Source organism: Suncus etruscus, chromosome 1, assembly GCF_024139225.1.
Source record: "Suncus etruscus isolate mSunEtr1 chromosome 1, mSunEtr1.pri.cur, whole genome shotgun sequence".
NCBI classification, from domain to species: domain Eukaryota; kingdom Metazoa; phylum Chordata; class Mammalia; order Eulipotyphla; family Soricidae; genus Suncus; species Suncus etruscus.
Window position 1 is genome coordinate 2,324,127 of NC_064848.1, and position 18,794 is coordinate 2,342,920.

General features: G+C 39.0%; 1 protein-coding gene and 1 non-coding gene across 2 annotated transcripts in view; both read right to left on the bottom strand.

Moving 5' to 3' along the window:
- Positions 1-18,794, bottom strand: part of PEAK1 (pseudopodium enriched atypical kinase 1) — a 101,232-nt gene that overhangs the window by 12,452 nt on the left and 69,986 nt on the right. Inside the window, exon 4 of the mRNA XM_049777577.1 lies at positions 15,393-16,138. Within this exon, the coding sequence (XP_049633534.1) occupies positions 15,393-16,138 (746 nt within the window). The remainder of the gene's footprint in view (positions 1-15,392; positions 16,139-18,794) is intronic.
- On the bottom strand, positions 7,501-7,607 carry LOC125996618 (U6 spliceosomal RNA). The gene has a single exon (XR_007491308.1). It is a non-coding gene; the product is annotated as a U6 spliceosomal RNA (small nuclear RNA).

The window sequence follows — 18,794 nt, forward strand, 5'->3', positions numbered from 1 at the left end:
GTACAGAAAGTCTGCAAGTCTAAAGTTGACTTTTGTGTACTGGAGAATTACGTGCTTGGTTAGTGGCTACCCAGTCTTTGAAAAAAGAAGGAAAGACAAGGTAGATTTTATTTAGAGCAGCAGAGTTAAGTTCATGTTTCAGTTTTATTTAGAAAGCAGGGAAACTAAGGACTGGAGGCTGCCATTATGCAGCCCAAAGAGACAGCTGGTCAGATTTGCAGGTGGTGGCTCACCAAATGGTGATGAGGATGTTAAAAAAAAGACACGAATGAGATAGAACTAGGAGCTGAAGGTTAAATACTATCTGGCCATCAATTTGGCCTTTCTTTCACCAAGTTATTAAAAAATTATGCTTCGGGCCAAAGCAATAGTCCAGAGAGTAGGGCACTTGCTTTAAACATGGCTGACCTGGATCTGATCCCTGACACCCCAGGTGGTCCCCTGAGCACCTCCAAGGAGTAATTCCTGAGTGTAGAGCCAGGAATAACTCCTAAGCATTGCTGGGTATAGACCCAAAACAAACAAACAAAAATGTATTCAGTACTTATTCTGTCCACAGCCCCTGCCTACCTCCTTTCTTACCATTCTCCCAGTATCTGGGATCCATTTCCACCAATTGCTGAGATTGTTTTCTTATTTACCAGAGATTAAACTAATGTCTTCTCATTATTCTGCATTGGCTTTAGAGCACATTTTGGTCTATAACATACTGCCCTTTGCTACTTCTTTCACAAATGCTCCTGATTTGGCTGTCTTAGATATGTGAGCCTTTTCCCAATTTGTAGGATCTATCACCATAATCAAATACTGTCTGCAGTTTGAATAAATCTAGTTTATAAAGAGTGGGTAATCATATTTCTGACCAGGAACTTGCTCCTGGTATAAAATCCCTATTCATATATGGCTACTGAGCTCTCTTGAGTTGCTTGCTCTATGCGCATGTGCCACAGAGTGCTTGTCTTTTTGAGTTTTCAGGCTTATATTTCAGTTAAAAGCATCACTGCCATACTGAAGTTGTTTCTTCTGGAAACCTTAACAATATTTGATCTCGCCCCTCATCCAACTATTCCTAGACACAGTGGACCATCTGTCTCAGCTCTTGCACTACCTGTTTCTATACCACTGCCCCATTTCAGATTTCATTATTATTCACCTGGGCTATTGCAATGGCATAATGATGGGCTTCCTGCTTCCGGTCTTTCTTAAGTCTTCTATTATAAGGTTAAAGTCACTAACCTTATGTTATCACTCTATTTTCAAAACTAACAAATTCCAATGAAATACAAAATACAGTTTAACATTTTCAGCTATCACTATCCAACTTTTGTGATCAATTTCTTCAGATATTAATTTTCCATTAATTTACCAATTTTTCTACTATCTTAAATACCACAAAGAACAATGTAAAGTGGACACACGAGTCCCACTTTTATTGGTCCTGAGGCAAAAATTTGCAATAATTTCCTTCCTTCCTTCATTATTTTTCATTCATCAGTTTTACATCTCCACCTACCCCACATTGATCTGTCATTATAATCTATCCTGTTTATGAGTTATTTAAGCTTTTATTTTCCTTACTGGAATATAAGCTCTTTGGACAACAACTTGTCTTATTTATATATGTTTCTATGAGCCTACACAGATATCATAATGTTTCATATAGAAAATGTTTGTGCGGGCCAGAAAAATAGCATGGAGGTAGGGTGCTTGCCTTGAATGCAGAAGGATGGTGGTTCGAATCCCAGCATCCCATATGGTCCCCTGAGCCTGCCAGGAGTGATTTCTGAGTGTAGAGCTAGGAGTAACTCCTGAGTGCTGCCAAGTTGACCCCAAAACAAACAAAAACAAAAAGAGAAAAAAAAAAAGAAAATGTTTGTGGAAATGCTAAAAATACTTACTGAAGGTCTGTCATTATATGATACTCTTATGTGCTAAGGATAAGCATTAATAAACCATGTTCTCTGCCATGGACAGACTTGGGGGTAAAAGTGGAGCCAGGTGGAAATTTTTTAATTGTATAATGGAAATATATTGTGCAGTTGTACAACTGTAGTTTGTGTGTTTTAGGGTCGATCACTCCTAGCATGATCTTCAGGGGTGGGGTATCAAACCCAGGTCAACTGGATAGCTGAAGCAATAGCAGGAAAATTCACGAGGTAGACAGGGTACTTAAAGATCCACTAGGAAAAGAGTGTACATTGAAAGTACACAGAGGAACTGCCAATAGGTTCTTAGATGATGAGAGAAGAAAATTCGCAGAGCTATACTCTTTAAGAGAATAGGAACACTTTAGATTCCCAGGAGAAGAGAGCGGAGGAAGAAATAATTTCCATTTATTGAATTCTTATTTTATGCCAACTGATGCTTTGAGTCTTATATACATTACTATGTATATATTGGCTTCTGCAATTTTTCACAATGGCTTTAATAAGAATAAAGTAGTTTCTCCATTTTACAGATAAAGATACTAGGCATAGAAAAGGCAAGTAATTGGACCCAAGTAAAAAAACTATTAAACTGTTAAAGATAAATGTACACTGAAGTATCTCTGACTTAAAAGCCCAAATTCCTCAGATCAGTGAGAAAGCTCAATGGCCTGGAGTGCTTGCTTTACAGGCAGGATCCCTGGGGTCAATCCCTAACACTGAATGGTCTTCCAAGCATTGCTGGAACCAATGGAGCCAGGAAGGGTCTCCCTACACCACCAAGTGCAATTCAAGACAAAATAAAACAGACCAAATTCTTTTTTCTTGTTTTTGTTTTTTTGGGCCACACCCAGTGATGCTCAGGGGTTACTCCTGGCTATGCATTCAGAAATCGCTCCTGGCTCAGGAGACCATATGAAATGCCGGGGATCAAACTGCGGCCTATTCAAGGTCAGCCTCATGCAAGGCAAATGCCTTACCACTACGCCACCTCTTTGGCCCATAAACAGACCAAATTCTTAACCACTTAGTCACAAGTCCAAATCCTGTGAACAGAAACCACATGGGGTGCTTGCTACCCGTACAGTTTCCAGGCCTTGTCTAGAGATTCTGATTCTGTCTGTATGGGATGGGGCTGTGAAAACAATTTTGTTTTTTACTTTTCTTATTGGCAATGAGTTGAGCCTAGAGCTACAATGCATGTGAGGCATATGGTCTACCATATGAGCCACATCCTTTTATATTTAAAAAAAATCTTCAGAGGTTAAGAAGATAGATTAAGGAAGTAGAATGCAAGAGACTCTTAGCACCAGAAAACTCCAGGTATGCTAATTTTGTGGCTTGACATCTCCAGAGATATCCTAGAGATAGGCTGGGCTGTCCCCCTCTCTGCTCCGGCCCCACCCCACTCTATACGTCCAGAAGTCCTGGCAGCCACACCTAAGACCCAGAACTTTCTGCCATCATGTGCAAGTATCCAATGCCATAGACTTATCTAGCTCTTGAATAAGAGGCACAACTAGGAGGAAAAAAAAAATCATGGAAATGCAGGCCTTGAAGCTGATTGCACAGGGGCCTTTGGAGGCCCCCCCCACAAACCACTCTTGTCACCATATGAGCTCATCAGCCCAGCTCCCCAGATCCTCAAAATCATGGACCATACTGCCATGTAAATTCCTAATACTTTTCACAAATTTTCTTTTAATAAAGTTTTTACTCTAGAATTCCTTTACCATTTTGTTTTACCAATAAATATTAAATTATTGTACTGCCAAATGGCAGGCTTTGGGGAGGTTGGGAAACTGATAATAATAGTGGAGGCAATGACACAGGGGTGATGGGATTGGTGTTGGAATATTGAGTGTCAGAAATTACTGTATTATGGGGCTGAAGTGGTGGTGCAAGCAGTAAGACGTCTGCCTTGCCCGCGCTAGCCTAGGGCAGACCACAGTTTGATCCCCTGGCATCCCATATGGTCTCCCAAGCCAGGGGCAATTTCTGAGCGAATAGCCAGGAGCGTTACAAGGTGTGGCCCAAAAACCAAAAAAAAAAAAAAAAAAAGAAATTACTGTATTATGAACAACTCAAAAACAGTATCTAAAATAAATTTAAATAAAATTTAAATAAATAAATTTAAATAAAAAGTAAAGTGCATACATTGCATGGGTTAATGTCCAGCATCAATGACCCCCGAATCCCAGGTAACCCCTGGTAGCACCATGTTGCTGTTCCAAATACCGAGCCTCTAGGAGTTTATTGCCTCAAGTAGCTTTAGGGTCCCTGAGGACCACAGGGGAGGCCCTTATAAAAAATAAGCAAAACCCCCAAAGACCTATAATTATTGCCTCTAGCAGAAATTATTTGCATATTACCATTTTGTAGGTCAAATTTTAAAAAGCTATGATCATACAATTTGTATTTTTCTATTTTCATGTGCTGTTTCATAAAAACCTTTTTCATATTTTATAGTCTACATAATTACCATTTTTAATAGCTGAAACATTCCTTTGGGTTGATGTGCCATAATTTATTAAATTGTTTTCTTAATACCAGGCACTTAGTTTGTTTCTAATTTTTGGCAGTGCTTAAATTTTTGATGTTAGCGCTTAGTAGCTTTCTTTCATAATTTTAAGAAAAGATGCTTATGTCTTTGAAATAATGAGAAAGAAATTTCTAAGTGTAGAATTTATTAAATATATTTAGGTTAATGTCTAATTTTTTTGGGGGGGGGCATACCCAGTGATGTTCAGGAGTTACTCCTGGCTCTACATTCAGGAATTATTCCTGGGCTCAAGAAATCATATGGTATCCCAGGAACCAAACCCAGGTCAGCTACATGCAAGGCAAAGGCCCTATCTGCTGTACGAGCACTAGCACCAAGTGCTAAATATTAAAGTAGAATAACAGTGATCTAAATTTTGAACACTAACTTGCCACTATTGTTAATGACACACATTATTTCAATATATCATATATATTTTGTAGTCTACAAAGGCAGTTTTGCTTTATAAACACATCAACACTGTAATGATCTTAATGTGGTGAGAAGGGCAATTAAGGGGCCGGAGAGATAGCATGGAGGTCATTGGTTCAAATCCCGGCGCCCCATATGGTCCCCCGTGCCTGCCAGGAGCAATTTCTGAGCCTGGAGCCAGGAATAATCCCTGAGCACTGCCGGGTGTGATCCAAAAACCAAAAAAAAAAAAAAAAAAAAAAAAAAAAAGAGAAGGGCAATTAATATCTATTGATGAGAAAGCCCATGCTATGAAAATAGTCCCCTGAACATTTCCAGGAGTGATCTCTGAGAACTGAATTAGGAGTAACTCCTGAGCACAGTTAGGTATGATCCTCAAATAAAAATAAATAAATAAATACACAGGGAGAAATCCAGAATTTGAACCCACTTCAGCTAACTCAAATTTATATTTGTTTATTCTCTTGTGATGCCTTCTAAAACTATTAACACTGGATGAAAATAAAGATATGGGTGACCTGCATCTAATGCAAATTCAGACCATGAAGCCCTAACCACTAATTTTACACATGCCAGTCACTGGGTCTCCACAGGAAAAGGTGGCTGTTCATAGATAAGGAAAATAGTCTTCTTTTCTAGCTTCCAAAACTATGCATTCAGGCAATCACATTTTGTTTTGGCAGCCAGAACAGAATTAAACTATGAATTTGATACTGAGAAGAGAGGCTCTACTATAATAAATATTTATTTATTTATTTATTTATTTATTTATTTATTTATTTTTGTTGCTCCTCTACCTATTGTCACAAATATTTAAACAGGTAGAAGAGTCTCTGAGAAGAAGCTCAAGAATATTAAGACAGATAGAAAAAGCCTAGATAATCAATAACAGATTGCTATGGCAAGGTCTCAGTCAGAAGAAAGGAACAATGGGGACTGAAGAGATAACATTTGCCTTGAACGAGGCTGACCTGGGATAGACCTGGGTTCAATTCCTGGCATCCCATATGGTCCCCCAGCCTGCCAGAAGCGATTTCTGAGCGCAGAGCCAAGAGTAATCCCTGAGCCTTGCTGGGTGTGGCCCCAAAACAAACAGAAAAACAAGTAAGGAACATGTTAGATTGGAGAAAAGATGATCTTTCTTGTAAAATAACAAAGAACTGACTAAACTGTATTTTAGTATTTTGCAGAAAGTTGAAATCTGTATGCTTATATTAGGCTAAGGATATTCCTTAGCAAAGATTCTTTAACAAAGGAGGGTTTTATTTACTGTCTAGAATAGAAGGTGAAAGGAGATAGAAGAGTTGAAGAAGCCATCATTAAGCAAAAAGGTACAATTTAAGAATGGGAAAAGGTGGGATCAGAGAGAGTATAAGGGTAAGAAACCTTTTCTTGTACATTGCTGACCCTGCTTTAAATCCTAGCACGGATATAGTTCCCTGATCATCAATCACCACCAAGAGTGATCCATGAGCAAGCCCTGAATACTGCAGGTATAGGCTCCAGAATGCTCCCTCCCATTCCCTGCTCCCTGATGCGAAAAAAATCTCCTTCTATCCATATTGTAAAAAATGAAAAAGTGTATTCTAAAAAACACACGAAGGGTAGAGCTGAAGATCCATTTGATAAAGAGATTAGGGGAATGATGCATGGATTTAATTAGTCATCTTAGCAGAGGCCAGGAATAGACATGGGATTTTCACCATCAATGACACTGCTAGTCTCAACTGAAAGGACAGAGACAGAAGGAGGAAATAAGACAGGATGTCAAACATTTTGGATTCTATAAGACTGGAACATGAGTTCTTCATTTGTGAGAATGAACAGTCTGGAACTATCTGGAAGGAAAGGGAAAAATAACTTAAGTGGCTCAGATCATCAGGGCTACTACTCTCATCATTGATCCAGGGCACAAAGCTGTTTCTTCCCTCTCCTTCGAAGGACAGGGCTGCGTCAAGATTCTGAAGCCCAGAAAGACCATGCCTGATGCTTAGGGTAGGATGCCTGGAAGAGAGCCCTGGGGCAGGTCCTTGCAAAGATTCAAAGGAGTAAGATGTACAACAGAGTCAATGGGACTCTGTGGGACTATACCAGTGCTTCTCAATTATTTTCTGTCATGCCCTCAGGAAGAAGAAAACATTTTTCATGCCCCCTCATGCGGCTGCAAATAGTATCTTTATTAAAATAAAAAACTTTAACCTGCAAAACAAAAATATATAAAATAATTTGAGCTGATTTTTTAATCAGAGGTGATATCTGGATGAATGGCTACAATGAGCACATTTTGCAATGCATAGCTTTTCGAAGCAGGGTTTGCAGCAGGAGGCAGGGACTCTCAGCTCCAGAGACAGACAGAGACAAACACAGGGCTTAGCTTGTTATGACAGTGTTTGCCGAGGTCAAACGCGCCCCCCCTTACGGAGCCTTGTGCTACCCCTGGGGGCGCACCCCACTATTTGAGAAGCACTGGACTATACTGAGTCAGATAATGACTCTTGAGCCCTAGATTTTAGATTAGCTGTAGAATCAGAACTATTCTTCTGATTTATCCTACTTCAATTAAGATTATCTGTCCTATGGATGTCCACAGTTGTATTTTTTTTAAATATGGAACGCTTCACGAATTTGCATGTCATCCTTGCGCAGGGGCCATGCTAATCTTCTCTGTATTGTTCCAATTTTAGTATATGTGCTGCCAAAGCAAGCACCACAATTGTATTTTGAAAGTACATAACTTGTCTAGTTTTATGACCTAATTTGGAGAAAAATTTGCCTCAGAAAGAACTGAATCACCAATTTTACCTCTAAGAGATTAGGTGATATTTAGATAAGGCTTTAGAGTTGATACTAAAATTGACTTAAGTTCTTTGAGGCTTCATTCGCTGTGGACTGTTACTTGCTACCAGATTCTGTCTTTGAGAAGCCCCCAGCTCGAGGACATTTCCTGACTGGTGACTTCTGGGAGCCATTTTACAGACTCCACAAAACCATGTCGCAGGCTGAAACGATGCTCCAGATTTTATCCCCTCCCCCAGACATAAAGGGGATATCTGTATTTCCTTCATATATTGCTTTAGATGTATTTCCATAATAGGCATACCTCTAATTGTCTCTTAATAGGGATAATTCTAATTGTTTATTAATAGGTATAATTCTAATAGTCTATTTCCTTATGTAGAGTTAGTTTTCTCCATTCCTTTTTTGGGATAGGAAATCCTAGTAGATAAATCTCTTGGGTTCTGAGTTCATGTTAGAACCACCAGGTTATAGGGATTGTTTAACGAGTTATTTTACCCCCATATGCACCAGTAGTATTATGTGGCATTGTTCCTTTTTACATAGGCACATTAAAATGGTTGAATTCTTACATATGAAAACAAACTTTTATCTAATTGAATAGGAACTCATAAATTTTATATTGCAGTGAGGCCTTTCACCCTGAACATTTGTCTTAGTGACTTGGCTTAGGCTTCAGACAATCAGACAATTACCATTCACCCCTGAACCTTGGATCCCATCCTTTGGAACAGGCACAGTTTTCTGCACTAGTACCAGGAATTGAACTTCTACCAAGGAAGCCCTAATGCTGCCCTGGCACTGACTTGCTCAAGAGTGGGTTCATATGACATCCTGATGACTGGAAACAGCAACAACTTGCTTTGAGGGCAGGGTTCCCTGCACTGCCACATGCAGTGTGAGATGCACCGTGAGATGCCAAGTTCCCTGCACTGTGAGAGGTAACCAGAACATGCTCTGTGACACCCTCACTTCAACATAAAATCTGTGCCAAAATCAGGATCTCTAATTAATAGAAACCTAACTGTGGCTACTGTGATTGAGAACTTCTTTTGAACTTTTACTGGGATCCCAAAGGAAGACTTTGGGGTTAGACAATTTAGCGTGCCTGGAGGCTGCAGTTGGTCTTATGACAGGATGCTTCATGGGCAGGGTCTGTTTTTAGACCAAAGGTTTTCCTTATTATTTTCCCCAACTTTTGCTGTGCCTATGCAAACAACCAACAAAACAAAACAAAACAAAACAAAAACCCTGTCACACACACACTTTTTCTTCTTTTTTTATCTTTTAAATAGGAGCTCTCACCTTTCTCAGAGAACCTTGGGACACAGATTACTTTGTTTTACCACTATTTCTGCATTTTTCTATAAAACTAAGGAAAAAGGAAAAAAGAAAGGATGGGGCCAAGGGCCAAGTGGTCTCAGATGGACTGGTGGAGAAAAAAAAAGACAGAATATTCAAGCCAAAGTGAACAACAATAAAATCAAGAGACCTAAACTTTTTAACAGTCTAAATTTTTTTTTTAACTGAAGGGGTACCACGTATTTCACTTAATTTTCTTTCAGCACCCAGTTCTTGTCCAGAGTGACCATTTCCAACTCTGATTGTCATAGTGGTCCTTTCTCTGCCCTAACTGCAATCCTATGCTATTTATGGCAAATTTATTATGGACTGTTTCTTCTGGCGCTGGTCTCCATTGCCTTTGGATATTATTAACATACTATCTGTTTTTAATGTCCCACAAATGAGTGTGATTATTCTATGTTTGTCCCTTTCTTTATGACTCATTTTGCTCAGCAATATACTCTCCATATCCATCCAGGTATAAATAAATTTCATGACTTCATTTTTCCTAACCATTTCCTAACATTCTACTGTGTAGATGTACCTTTTTTTATTCTCTCATATGAAACTTAGATTGTTTCTAGATTCAGGCTATTGTGAATACTGCTGTGATGAATGTAGGAGTCCAGAGGACTTTTCTGCATTGTGATTCTGGGCTTCTAGGAGTGGTATTGCTGGGTCATAGAAAAACTCAATTTCTAGTTTTTTTGTTTGTTTTTGTTTTGGGGTCACACCCGGCAGCACTCAGGGGTTACTCCTAGCTCTGTGCTCAGAAATAGTTCCTGGCAGGAGCCAGGAATGGAACCATGTCAGTCCTGCGTCGGCCGTGTACAAGGCAAATGCCCTACTGCTGTGCTATCTCTACAGCCAATTTCTAGTTTTTTTGAGGAATATCCATATTGTTTTCCAAAAAGGTTGGATGAGTTAACATTTCAACCAGCAGTGAGAGTCCTTTCTCCCCACATCTGCATTAGCATTGATTGTTCTTGAACTTCTTGATGTGTCAGTCTGTGTGTGTGTGTGTGTGTGTGTGTGTGTGTGTGTGTGTGTGTGTGTGTGTGTGTGGTGTAGACAATCTAAACTTAAATGGGCCTGTTATACTGGCAGGCCTTGGGGACAGAAGGTGCTGGTATGTAGGATGTACACTGGGATCATGGGTGGAGGGAGATTGACACTGGTGGTGGGAATGGCCCTGTTTCACTGTATATTTGAAATTCAACTATGAAAGACTTTGCAGATCACAATAGTTTCAATAAAATAAATATTTGAAAAAATATTTTGAGGTTTCAAATGAATTCAAGTAATTTATATGTGATGAAGACATAAATTTGGGGACCAAGGAAAGAATAATATGGGCTGAAGTGTGAACCAAACCATATGTTAAAGTATAAATTCCCAATGTGATTATATTTGGTTTAATGCCTATAGGCTACAATGAAGTTGTTGTTTTAGTTGTTGCTTTTTTTGTCACACACAGCAGTATTCAGGGTTTACTCCTGGCTCTGTGCACTCAGGGATCACTTATGGCAGACTCAAGGGGGCCATACTGGGTGCCAGAGATAGAACTTTTGGTTGGCCGCATGCTAAGCAATCATCCTACCCTACTATTGCTCAGGTCCTATAAAGAAGATATTGCAAGTAAAATGAGGTCATAAGGGTAAGACCCTCTTATGGACTAGAGTACCTTATAAGAAGAGATATCCGAGAGACCCTTGAACACTTAGTTCTATGAGGACACAGGGAAAAGGCAACCATCTGCAGGCCAGCAAAAAAAGTTCTCACTAGAAAGTGAGTAAGTCAGAACCTTGATCTTGGATTTTAAAGCTTTCAGAACTCTGAGAAAATTAATAGCGTACTTAAATAATCTGGTCTATAACATTTTCTTACGGAAGTCTGAACAAACTAAAACAATAGCCAAAGTAATGATCCTAGCACTCCAATTCTGCAATAGATTTGGTATTGAAGGAATTACTATTGGTTTTCAAACTACTAGATTCTAGCACTTATTTCCTTTTGAAACACTTTAAAGATTTTCCTGTCTTCAAGAGGCAGTCACATTTGCTATCTCATTCTAAATTCCACTAGTCTGGGGATGTTTTATTTTTAAAATTTTTGATTTAAGAAGGTTTGAGGTTACACCTGTTGATACTCAGGGGTTACTCCTGGCCCTGCACTCAGGAATTATTCCTGGTGGTGTTTGGGAAACCAGAGAGAAGTTTTGGATCTAGTCTATCTCTCCAGTCCCCAGGGAAGGGATACTTTAAAGAGACAAACAGTATAAAATTATGTGAATCAACTGTTGACATACTGCTTATCTCTGCAAAGGTAGGTTTCACCATTTCCTAGTAGTTAATTCCTCTAAAGTTGTACATCAATTAGTTACTTCTAGAAATATTCAGTCCTTCAAGAGACATTTAGATTCACCATTTAGTGAGCAACATCCTTATTAAAAGTGCCACCAACTCCCAATGTATAACCACTTGCCACCTGTTCTTTGGAGATTGCTTTGCATCATTACAAGCAAAGAAATCAATACAAGACTATTGATTTGGGAAAGAGACAAGAATGCAAGGTAATAATATATGAAGTTAGTCAAGTCATACCTCTCAGGTGTTTTGAAAGAACATAATTCAATTCAATACCTTTTCTGAAATAGGTACTCATTCTGCACTGGTGATCTTAGAGAAATAAAGGTCCAAAATAGATAAGGCTCCAATAGTCCCAATTGGTATAACAGCTCTTGAGCTCTTGAGTGTTACACATTCTCCAAATGTCTTTTCAGATTCAATAGTAATATATCTGTATATTAATTTTTTATTGAGACCATTGTGAGCTACAAGTCTTTCACAGTTCTATTTCAGGTATATAGTGACAATGAATTAGGGTCATTTCCACCACCAATGTTGACCTCCCTCCATCATAGTTACCCGCATGCATCCCGTATCTCCACCTTAGCCCCAGGACTACTAGTGTGATAGGTCCATTTTGTGTTTAGCTTGTTATAGTTAGAATATCTTGATTCTCCAATAGTAATATATCAACTTGAATCTAGATTCCCCTCTCTGAAGTTTTTCCCTTGGCTTAATCTAAAAAGTATAGGCTAGGGACAGAGTTGCTCTCAGTGCCACAGTGTCAAGTGGTATCAATACTTCTATTATAGAGAGAAGCTAGCTAAAGGTCTGGTTCAAGTATATATTCTGGGCCTTGATAGGTAGTGCCAATTGTTTACCTTATCCATCAATTTACTAAGACATCATAATTTTTAAATTTTTGAGCCAAATTAGCATGGAAAGTCATTTAAATACGTTAACTGGTTTTTAACCAGTGACTAGAAACAGTAAAGAGGGAATGTAAGAATAGAGAATATCACCTTAAGTTTACATAGGGCTTTTGGGGTTGGGTTTTTTTTTTTTTTTGGCCACATCCACCCAGCAGAACTCAGGGATTACTTCTGGCTCTGAGCTCAGAAATTACTCCTGGCAGGCTTCGAAGACCATATGGGATTCAGGGGATAGAACCAGGTCGGTCGTATGTAAGGCAAACATCCTACCCACTGTGCTATTGTTCTGGCCCTGCTTCTGTATTTTTCACATGTATTATCTTATTTGATCCTCACCTCAATCCCACAAAGTAGACGGACTGCCACTATAACATATATAAAGAGGAATAGAGGCATATAGATTGTTGCTCTGTCATCTAGCAATAAAGAAATAACCTAGGGAAGAAGTACAGGGGTAGTGAAAGAAATGGGTACTTTTCAGTACCATTTTGTTCCGTTAGCTAGACATTTCCATAAGATGGGTATAGTTAATATCCTGCCCCCTTTTTATGGCAGGTGTCGTACCTACCAGTGCTCAAGGATTAGTTCTGGCTCTATACTCAGGGATTACTTCCCAGCGATGCTTGGGAACCATATGTGGTGCTGGGGGTAAAACCAGGGTCAGCTACATTCAATGCAAAGTCTGTACTAACTCTCTGTATCTACTGTCCCCTTTTATAGTGGAATAACTCGAGGGGCCAGAAATAAAATACAATGATAGAATGTATGCTTTGCATGTATGAAGATATAGATTTAGTTCTCTAGTGCCTCCACATCCTCCCCAAATAAAACGGTGAAGAAATTAAGACCTAGAAAAGCAATTTGTGACAAAACTACACAGTGGAAGAGTAAGAATTTAAAATGAGATCTTCTAGTCTTCAAAGTTCTTGCCTTATTTATTACATTAATGATGCCAATGGTTTATGGCTATTGCAAATATAATTAAACAAGAACAGTGTTTTAAAGAGTTTTGTCCCTTTTGAAGACATGCATTGTCTGGAAGAGCTGATATATATGTAAGCATAACTAAGTAGGTCAGGAGATAGTTTAATGGGCTCTATAGCGAAAGCTGGGTTCACTCACTGACAGGCCTGCTGTGGTCCTCTGAATATCCAGGGCATGGAAGGCCTGAGCAGCACAGCACTCTCAGACCATCACATTGAAATCAGCTTCTGAGTGAGGGCAGGCAGTCTATTCCCACCCCTCAGTACCTCTGGGAGCCTCAGCAGTCACTCCGTGTCAATTCATCAGCTACCTCCACAGACTCATTTTATTCTTGAAAGAGATGCGAGCAAAGCTGCTAAAATTCACGAGTACATTGCCATTGCAATAAAAAACAAACAAACAAACAAACCCTGGGGTGTTCTTGGGAGTGGGGCAGCTGAGTTCCTGCTCTGCTGAAACCCCAGCAGCCATACACATACTTCCGGTTTGGCTGCCATATCAACGGCCCAATTTCACATCTCCACTACTAATTTCAGCAGAGATACCAAACCTACAAAAATTCCAAGAATGCCAGTTTGGGGGCTGAATATTCTGGGGTCTTTTCAGAGTAGGGGCTAGCAGCTTCATACCATCCCTTCATACTTCCAGAAGCTCCAGCAGCCACACCCACATCCAGCTCCACAATCCTGGAACTCCTGGAGTGACACCTCCAAATTCCTTAATACCAGGGGCTAGAGAGAAAGTACAGTAGGTAGGGCACTTGATTTGCTGGTGACTGACCTGGGTTTGATCCTAAGAATACCACATGGTTCCCTGAGCCTGCCAGGAATAAATATTGAATACAAAGCCAAGAGTAATCCCTGAGCATCACCATGTGTGACCCAAATAAAAGAAAATCAAATTCCTCATTATTGACACCTAGTAGGAATACACCAAATTAAAAGCAAAAGTAGCATAGAAGCCTCCTAAGTTTCACAAACAAAAACAATAATACAGAAAGCTTAAGTAGACACAAACCTTCAAACAGTGATTAGTGAACCCATTATGAGATATAATAATTTTCACAAATCTTTTACTGAAGTTCCCCTCCCTCATAATTCCATTATTATTTAGTTGTAACAAATTTTATAAAGTAATTTATTTTGTGTCTGCCAAGTGGGTGGGAGGTGCATGGGAAACTAGTGACGAAGGTGAAAGGAATGTTACATTAGTGGTTAGACTGGTCTTGGAATATTGAATTCCAGAAACAACTGTATTATATATAACTTTTTAAACTATGGTGTTTAAATAAAGTAATCATTTTTTAGAAAAAGAATCAACAGCTTGGTTGGCTGAAAATCTCTAGTGGTCCCAGGCCTCACAAACATCACTTGGGAGCCCTCAATAAATAAGGAAAAGAAAATAGTATGTAACATTGACAAAATACTTGTTATGAGAGCCACGAGTCTGAGCCATATTTAAACTCCAATTTTACAATTGGATAGCTGTAAGTTAAGTTGTGTAAGTAAGTCAGCTTCCCGTGAGGCTATCTAAGAGACATTTGAGCTTCATTTTCCACATCAGTCAAATGTATAAAAAGATCTTAACCTCATAAAGTTGATGTAAAATTAAGTTATATAACCATACTAAAGTTTCCAACAAAACAAAAAAGTTATCAACAAACACTGGTTGTCTTCCTCCATAAAAATATTTTCTCAAAAAGCACAGGAATTGTAGAACAGCGTTAGACAATGATCTCTGATTAGCTAGAGAATAAAGACAGAAACATGAAGTGGAAAGTATATAACAGATAACATTTTTACAGCTAAGCCAATCCAGTTCAAGAATTACCTACTCTGAAAAAACTTCCCTGACATCTAAGTTAGGATCTCTCCAAGTCCCTATATACCCATTTACCTGTATTATAGCACTCAGCACACAAGGTGGTTAGTTTGTTTCTCTACTTGTCTGTTTTTAAGTCTAGATAGTAAGGCCTCCATTTATTTATAACATTTGGTATAAGGCAGATACTTCAATAATCATTTTTGTGTGTGTGGCATCGAGAAAAGAAGGATGAGTCCATCCCAGTGTGTGAATTAAGTTTTCTTACCTTGACTGCATAGTTATTAAGTGGATCTTTTGCATATGAAGCTGTATAGTAAACTGCATCACCTGCCTCACAACATGGCTTGTCACTGGTTAGCCTAAAATCTGACCAGCTGTCCACACCAAAACGGAGCTGGTCTTTCTGGCCAGCCATGAAGAGGTCTTCGCATTTAATAGCCAATTTCTTCAAGGCATCAGTATGAAGGCTTCGGATTTTGCCAACTACTTCTTCCCGGTTATCAAGTCCTCGATAAAGTGCTTGTCTTTGTGGTTTCTGTATGCTTCGTCCATGTCTGTAAGAGGGACCACGCCGGCTGGATAGGGACTCCATACTGTTGGAAAATCTGTCCTTAATACTGAGAGTGGTTAGGCTGGAGGTGCTGTTTGCTGCAGAGGGGAAACGCCTTTCCTTGTGCAACGGTCTCTCCAAAGAGTCACAAGACTCAATGTCCAGTCCCTTGAGTTCGTAACTGATGGAAGAGCCAGCACTGCTGGCATCCCAGTTGGGATCAATGTCATAGGTAGGATTAGCCACAACACAAAGACTGGTTTCCAGAGATTTTTGGAAGTCTTTGGGAATTGGTTCTGTATTGGCTCTTATAATCATTTTCTTTGGCAGTGGAGGCGGTGTGGGCTGGGAAGCACTAAGTGTTTCTTGGTCTGTTTTCTCACCAAAGGCTACGGTGTCATCCGAAGCTCCCTTAGGCTGCCGAGGATGCTTGGGAGGTATCATGGCTGCTCTTGATTGCCCTGTATTTTTTTATAAAAGAGAAAGAAAAAATTAGTTTTGATTTTTGTTATGTTATTAAAACTTAGGCAGAAATAAGTGAGGAGCTGAAAAAACACAATTCATTAATACCATAATTCAAGACAGAAGCAAACAATAGAGAAAGAACCAGTTAAAGTTAGAGGTATGACTCCACAACTTGGTGGGAGCAGCAAATGTAAACAATGTCTCAGTATTTCTGCACTAGAGGAACAGGACAAAGGCTTTGGTTTCAAAGGGAAATCATGGTTTTACCATCCAAAGTGCTTATTTATCATACTAGAATACTAAAGAACAACAAATACTCTGCATTGTGATCAACCAGAGATGATACAATTTGCAGGTAAGGAAAATAGTTCGAACAATTGAAACTAAGGGATTGGGGCCGGAGAGATAGCATCCACCATGGATGCTATCCATGAAAGGCATGTGCCTTTCATGCAGGAGGTTGGTGGTTCCCGGCATCCCATATGGTCCCCAGTTCCTGCCAGGGGCAATTTCTGAGCGCAGAGCCAGGAATAACCCCTGAGTGCTGCTGGGTGTGACCCAACCCCCCCCCCCAAATAAAATAAAATAATTAAAAAAAGAAACTAAGGGATTGCTAGATTAATGCTCAGAAGATGCTATTCTTTTCTTTCACCTTTGTTCCAAACTTATTGTATATATAGCACTTGTCATTTTTAATCCAACACATATGAATATAACTTCATAAACCACATAGTTGTATATCACTCTGGAGATGGAATATGGCACCACTTAAACTGGTTTATGTGTAAAATTACTCTGATTGTGGTTCAAGGAACAGTATATTCGAGTCGTCGACTTTTATTTCAAATATCATCCACAAAATGGTACGTGATTCTCTTTTATTTGGTTGAGAGCATTACAACTGTGATTTTGAGTATGCTACTTTTGAATATCTCTTATAAGCCATAATTATGAAATCAATCATCTCTGCTCCTTTCCAGCATTTGCACATAGAAAGAAAACAAATGTGTGTGATACCTTCAGTGTTTATTGTGTGAAGGGGAGGCAGCATCATTTGTTTGAAGACAGAAAAATATATCATGAAACTTCCATAAAAGCTATTTCATAATCAAATGAGGGGACCAAAGAGATACTGCAGTGGGTCAGCTGCTTGCCTTGCATGCAGCCAATCTGGGTACAATCTCCAGCACCACATATGGAATAACAAATAACAAATAACAAAGGAATAACCTTTGAACACAGATTCAGGAGTAAGCCCTAAGCTCTGATGTAAGGGGCTAAAAAAAAGTTAAGGTAAAGTGTATACTCAATATTTCTCTATTAGAGCACAAGTGAGATGAGTCATGTCCCCTCTACCACTCTATATTGAAGTACTTATCCCCTGGTACTTGTATGTGATAGATAAACTAATTAAAATCAGGGCCACCTGAGTGTAACCTGGTCCAACATGACTGTTGTCCATAAGGAAGATATACAAGGAGGTACTAGCTGATGGTAGAAGTAGAGAAGGAGGTCATTGGAGTTGCAAGCTAAGCAATTCCAGGATCTGATTGTACCACCAGATGCTACGAAGAAGCTAAAAAGGATGCTTCCTATCACTTCTCGACCTTTTGGTTAAGATCAAGAGTAAAAAGGATTCTTCCCAGAGTCAAAGAGGAAACATGGCCTGCCTAACATTTTGATTCCAGATTCCTGACCTCCAGAATTGTGGAATACATCTGTTTGTTTAAATCACCATTTGTGATATTTTATAATAATAGACCTAAAAATAATACATATTATTGTTTCTTAGCAGATAGAAAGCAACTGGTTGACCAGAAGATGGTAAGAACCAAGATGATGGCTTGTTTTGATATAGTCATTTCCTTACAACAATACCAAAGGTAATTACCAACATAAACTGTGACTATAATAACAATTCATTCTATTTCCTATGCCTGTTGACTCTCTCCAAGAATACCTATAGGTCTATGGGGCCAGAGAGATAGTAGTCGGTAAGGCTCTTGTTTGTTATGTGTATGACCTGGGATTGATCTCTGAAATCACATATGGTTCCCTCAGCCTACCAGAAGTAATCCCTGAGCACAGAACCAGAAGTAAGCCCTGAGTACAGTAGGAATGGCCTTAACGGAACCTTAAGGATGTCCTTTCTTCGCCAGAGGCATTGTATAAAATATTTTTTCACAAGGATCAGTTTATATTCTACATTGACAAATAGACAAAAATACACATTTATACATAGCAAGCATGGGAATACTAATTTTCAAGATGGCCAGTACTCAATAAGTATTCTTGATGACTAAAGGAATAAATATTTAGAACTGAGACGAACAGGCTAGAAATACAGGTACCTATAACTTAGAAACTATTGTATTAATGATTTAAAAATTTCCCAGAAAAATAGTTCAGGACCATATGACTTCATTGATGAATTCTACACTCATGTTAAAAGCAGTATAATCATCCATCTTTTACTGACTCTACAAAATAACAGAAGGGGAAAATTCTAACCTTGAAATCTGAGGTTTATATCAACAGCAAACCATCAAAAGCAGACACTCATATGAATAGAGGCACAAAATCCTCCAAAGTACTTCGACACTAAATCCAACAACTTATAAATAGGATTATAAACCATGACAAAGTTGAATT